Source organism: Sinocyclocheilus anshuiensis, unplaced genomic scaffold, assembly GCF_001515605.1.
Source record: "Sinocyclocheilus anshuiensis isolate Anshui unplaced genomic scaffold, SAMN03320099.WGS_v1.1 scaffold152, whole genome shotgun sequence".
NCBI lineage: Eukaryota > Metazoa > Chordata > Actinopteri > Cypriniformes > Cyprinidae > Sinocyclocheilus > Sinocyclocheilus anshuiensis.
This window is the reverse complement of record NW_015555781.1, coordinates 3,674,802-3,680,898: the sequence shown is the minus strand read 5'-3', so window position 1 is coordinate 3,680,898 and position 6,097 is coordinate 3,674,802. Positions and strand designations below refer to the sequence as shown.

General features: G+C 37.1%; 1 protein-coding gene across 2 annotated transcripts in view; it reads left to right on the top strand.

The window, feature by feature from the left end:
• Positions 1 to 6,097, top strand: part of epn2 (epsin 2) — a 33,750-nt gene that overhangs the window by 15,039 nt on the left and 12,614 nt on the right. For both annotated transcript variants that reach the window (XM_016468764.1, XM_016468763.1), the window contains exon 3: positions 4,444 to 4,556. In XM_016468764.1, the coding sequence (XP_016324250.1) occupies positions 4,444 to 4,556 (113 nt within the window). The remainder of the gene's footprint in view (positions 1 to 4,443; positions 4,557 to 6,097) is intronic.

Sequence of the window (6,097 nt, the reverse complement as noted above, 5' to 3'; positions counted from 1 at the left end):
TAATTTTGTAAATTACCTGTATTTGTTTAAGATATTATTACTTAATCAAAACAACCCAACTGCAGTTTGATTGATATTACTTGGAATGCGCAATAAAAAACGTGATTTCTGAAAAAAAAAAAAAAAAAGTTATCGGTGTTTGCAAATAAACTATTCATATATGTATATATTTTTTTTTTTGCAATTTCAAGCACAGTATACAATTTTGCCATCAATTATCACAAAATCCTTTACATAGCAATCTTTAAGGTATTCTTGAAATTTGTGATAATCCTGTGGTGTGAAATGCAAAACTCCATGTAAAACATTTTTCTTTTTATGTGTTGTCCATGCTAGTGCTGTGTTCGATACATCGATACGACGATGTATCGTCACAGAGATTTGACGATACGAGTATGATATTGTGGCACGTGTGCAGCAGTGGACCGCGCTTAATTTGAATACAAGAACAACGTTTAAAATTGAGCTGAAAAGTGCAAGGTTTCTAAAAAATAATGAATAGAGCATAATATATAGGCTATAACAAGGTTTAATATGGCCGCAGAGGAACACAACTGGGTTGCCTGATATAAAGAGACGTAATTCCCGAAACAGAGCTTCCCAATTGCGCAATACGGAAATATCTGCTAAATGTGCTACTTATCTTTGTCAACCTGGCAACCATGTGCACGCGCTCTCTCTCCACTGTGGATAAACAGTAAAGCTGTGGCTTTAATTCCTTTAGAAACAATGATGCTACCAGCTCCTTGTTGAGAAAGATAATATAGCTCTTGAGCGATTAACCTATTTAGTTGATCAAACTGCGGGGCAGCGCTAAAATGTTTGTTCTTGAATGTCTGAGTGCGCGCGCAGCGTGATCTGTGTTTTGTGCAATGATAACCTACCAGCAATGTAAATATGATTTTTTTCAAATATATTAGAATGAGTACATTACAATATAAATTTATTAGAACAAGTACATTATTATTTATGGGCTTAAAAACAAGATGCAAAAAATCAGAATATTGTACCTGGTGGGGAGTGCCCAATGTAAACATGAAACATATGCCATTACCTATATTGTACTGTGGTACAGTTATGGAGGCCCTTCATAATGCAGAGGTCAACTGCCTGCTCTGCCAATAGTTAGAAATGGCACTATAGTATGCAGTGTTTAATAAATAGCTGTTTTACTAAATTCTGCTGAGGTGAAATTCAGTGCAGTCCATATCGTGATATGTATCGTATCGTGGCATCTGTATCGTGATACGTATCGTACCGTGGCTTTGCTGGTGATACACAGCCCTAGTCCATGCAGTTCATGATTCCCATTAATCAAGAGACTTTTAATTGAATTGTGTAGGCTAATGTTTTTAATTTATATGTAAAATTGAGTCTAAAACCTTGATGTTGAAAAAATCAGTGTCCATTTAATTTAGTAATAACTCACATGCTGTCAACAAGTGTATTACTCTTCTAGTCAAGTGAATTGAAATCTGACTGTACTGCTTGTGAAACAGCTGATGGAAAACCTTTTTAGTTTCTAAATTAGAAACCTCTTCATATTAAGTCATTATCAGATGTCAAAACAAGCATTTTTCCCCCCTTCTGCACACCTTCTGTATTGTTTTTGTTATTGAATCAGAATTGTCATTTTAAGGTGTCCGGAACATGTTTTAAGCTTTTGCTTACACAGAAAACACCCCCATTATCAGTTTCATGCATAAAAAGCTCTTTGTGTTGGTGAACTGTGTGTTACACTGTGTGTAAAAGTATTTAAAGCTGCATAACAGTGAAATGTCAAGCTGCTTACTATTACTTTTTTTAAATGCTAAGTTTTGTTTGGATCAGTGAATGACACACTCTTGGCTAAAGGACACAGCAAATTAAACCAATAGCCAAGGAAAATCTTGACCTTGTTTAAAATAGATTCTGGATGCCTTTACATCAGCCAACATAATCCAGCCAAAGTTTGCTCATGCCTCCAAAATCCAAAAACATTGGTCTTTATTTTTTTACTTTTTTGTTTAAACCATCATTAATATTTGTTGAATGACTTTGACAAATAATGTGACACCAGTTATTTTGAAATATATTTCAGAATATATCCATTGGACTACGTAGTTAAACACTTGACTATTAGTTAAACAACCAGCTTTGTTTCAGACGATAACGAAAATAGCCATAGATGCTGGTGTGGCAATAAATAAATAATGGCTGCAGTTTGTTTGTGCGTAGCCGCAATGTCAGCATATCTGATGAAGAGAACCAGATTTATCAATGAAATATTCTTGGTTGTGCCGGTTCAGGCTATTTATTGAGACTGATCAATAAACTGATTGTCTGGTTGCATACAAACATGCAAGGCACTTTTTGGTCTGGCTGGCTCTAATCAGATTGGTTGCTTTACATGTCAGCCAGTTTCTTAACTGTCTATATTTGTGGTTATTGGCCAGAATAAGCTTTAAAAAACACTTATGCTAATAATAAAAAATATTTTTCAACGAGTCTATGAATGAAAAAAATCAACCTTGCTATTTAAATTATGATTCTGAGAAATTGACGTTGAACCATGTAGTTGGCATATGAGTCATATTTCCATTTTAGCCCAGTAAGAGTGGTGTGGTGTGGACTGGAAGCACTTGTGATGTCATCTGTGATCTCACCAAAGCTCCACACCTGCTGCTTCTCCTCTCACAAGAGTCACCTAAGAGGGGAATTCCCCCTGTAAACAAAGCAGCGCTGAACTTATGAACTTTAATATGCATTATACAGAGGCAAGATGAAAAGAAAAAATACCATCTAAACTTTTCTAAAGACAGTAAGTTCCCCTCAGACGTACATGCATATAAACTCCTACACCTAAATGAATCGCGATTTGTTTAGCATCTCAACTGATTTGAATCCTCACATATTTGAATCGATTTTCAACCGGCTCGCAGTTAATCGTTACATCCCTAAATAGTTATAAATGATAAAAAGAAGGCTTTAAAAAGATCGGTATCGGTGATCGGTATCGGCAGATACTGCTTTCTGTGATCGGTGATCGGCCTCAAAAATCCTGATCGGAGCACCCCTAGTTACATTTCTCTATATTTCTACTTCTGTATATTGTGCATTATTTAATTTTCTGTTTTTCTTATATTAGTGTATACTTCATCTCTACTGTGTAATTTCTATGTCTGCTGCACTAGTTTGCACTATGTCCATACTTCCTTCTGCACTGGAAGCTCCTGTCACCAAGTAAAATTCCTTGTCTGTGTAAACATACTTGGTAATAAAGCTCTTTCTGACTTCTGAATGTATAACACCAGTAGACTATTAACAATGAATGTTCTGTGAAAACAATAAACAGCAGCTTTCAGCCTGTCACCTTGATGCAAACATGAAATATTAGACGTATAGTATTTTCTTTACAGGTTTTTTTTTTATTGGGCTGCTTTTGCATTGTTTTTTCTATGCAAACACGGACACGTTTGACTTGCACTAGCATCTCTTGCAGCATCTCATGCATGAAACGGCATTATAAAAACGCAGCGCTCAAATTAAAAGGCGTTCACTTACATCATCTTGCATGTTTTTTTCTATTCCACTGTCCATGTTGCATCTTTGTCAACACAAAAGTGCATTCTGAATGGCGCCTCGCGATATGAGCACGTCACTCGTGAGCGGTTAATCACGTGCGCCGACATGAGGTCGGATCGTTCTTTTCTCTTTACTGTTATGATTGGCATATTGTCAAAGTGTCTAATTGTAACATTTGGTAATATTTCTATTAAAAATAGAAGAGAAAAAAAAAGTCCATTCCTTGATTTCCAAAAAAAAAAATTACGGCAAAACATTAAATTCGAATTAATCGATAAAATCGGAAAAATTGCCCAGCCCTAGCCTTAACACAAATGTACAGCTCTTTTTGTCAGACGTGTCATGTGCTTTTAGTTTGTGGTTGCTTTGAGTGTAGTATAAATTCTGGCCTTGTGACCTGTGCTTTTGTAAGGTGTTTGGCTCTCAATGGCCTGAGACTGATCCATGTGCTCCGAAATGGCTAGAGATACTCGTGTTTTCCAAATCCAATCAGTATTGAAAGTACTATTGTCCACTGGTTTAACCAACAAGCTTATAATCAGTAGGCTGTTGTGATTTACCCAGCTTGGCTTCTTCATTCTAGCCTGGCATGTGCAACACTCTCATGGATGTTCATTTGATATTCACCGTTGCCTCTTTAAATAAGATCTTATTCATTGAGTTACAGACATAAAATGACTGATAAGAGCATTAGTAAGAACATTTTAAGTTGTTCTTGTGTCGTGGCATATGAGTAACTGATAAAACCCTCTCAACAGTAATTGTAATGTGTGCTTGTTGGCTCACCCAAGCCCTGCCTTAAGATAACCCAGCCGGGTGTGGTAGCAGTGTAGTGCTTGAATGATAATGTCATTGTATGTGTGTTTTGTTTGGTTTTAGCCACATCTCCCAATGCATCTTCAGAGTTGGAGCAAGCCAGACCTCAGACGAGTGGAGAAGAAGAGCTACAGTTGCAATTGGCTCTTGCCATGAGCCGAGAGGCTGCTGAGCAGGTACATCATGTCACTCAATACCACCCTAAAACTGCTGCCTGATGTGACACATCTATAGCTAATTATACGATTTATGATGCTTAATGTACAGTTATGAGAATGATTTTGGATCAATGAGTTTTCATGGTGGGCGGGGCTACCTAGAAGCACAGATGTACATTAAAGAGAGCTTTTTATAGAGTGCTATTTCAGGCTTTATTTAAAAAAAACATTTTCCCTGAAAGTTTAAGCTAGTGTATTTTGCAAGAGCACGATTATAAACACAATGAGGCTGTAAAAGTGGACTAGTGAGTAAATATGAGTTTACCTGTTTGATGAGATGATGTTTAATGTTCCTGACAATTTCTGTAGTCCTGTTTAGCCACTAGTTTGCAACAGCCTTTTTCAAGACATATGAAAGATTCAAAAGAATCACAAGAGGTAGTACTTGCGTATATTAAATAATATATGTAAAATAAAACGTGAAAATATCTTGGGCTTGTGTTAACCACAGAACTTATTTCAGGCATTTAACCAAAAACCAATTCAAGTAACCCATTAACCCATGGAATTCGTTTCCAGGTTTTGGCCTACGAACATACATCACATGGTGTGAGGCCTGTTCACGCCATTAGTTTTTCTAAGTCTTAATAATTGAAGAAGACTTTAAAGCTGCAGATCCGAAATCAATATTTGAGCAAGTACATAACCAACCAGTGTTCAAAACTATCGCCTTACTTTAGCCCGATTCAGAACGGTTAGCTTATAATAATGTTTTCTAATTTGAGTGGTACGGGTAGGTTTTCGCGGGAAATTCGAGCATGGCACTGCGTCATTACGTCACGTCTGTAAACATAAAGAAGTTGTCCCGGCTACTAGGCTGTCGCATGTGAGGATCCTGTAGGTGGCGGATCGTTTATAGCCTTTTCTCACAGCAGCCAGAATAATTAAATGTATAATTTTGATGGCTGATTGTGATCCATAAGTGCGGTGACTGACTGCCACACATACTCTTCAGAACATTAGATTCATCCGCGCTGGAGCACAACCCACGCAAATAGATAATTCCGCACACAGCTGCAATTCCAGGTTTTCAAACAGAGATGGCGACAAAGAGGCAAAACTTACGGACTGCAGCTTTAAAATAAAACTTCTCTGCACTTTGTTGGAAATAACTTGGCTTGTGATTTTATTTTAGCCAAATCACAGCCATACGGTCCCACTTGCTGTGTCAGATTGACTGCGGACTTATTTCAGTTATTCATTCTGGTTATTTTCTCTCCTTGTTTTTAATTTGCCCTAATATGCATGAACATCACTCCATAGTTAAAACTAGGGATGCACCGATACCACTTTTTCTACACAACTATCAATACTTTGTCGGGTGACCCTTAGCCTTAATGACAGCATATAGTCTCCTGGGCATGCTGTTACCCAGCTTCATGCAAACCTGAACTTCATTTTTTTTTTCCCCCAGACTCGTTCTGAATCATTTTTGGTCCCAAATTTGTATCAGTTTTACTGGTAGTCCACTGTATGAAGAATTTTTGGGTATAATATAT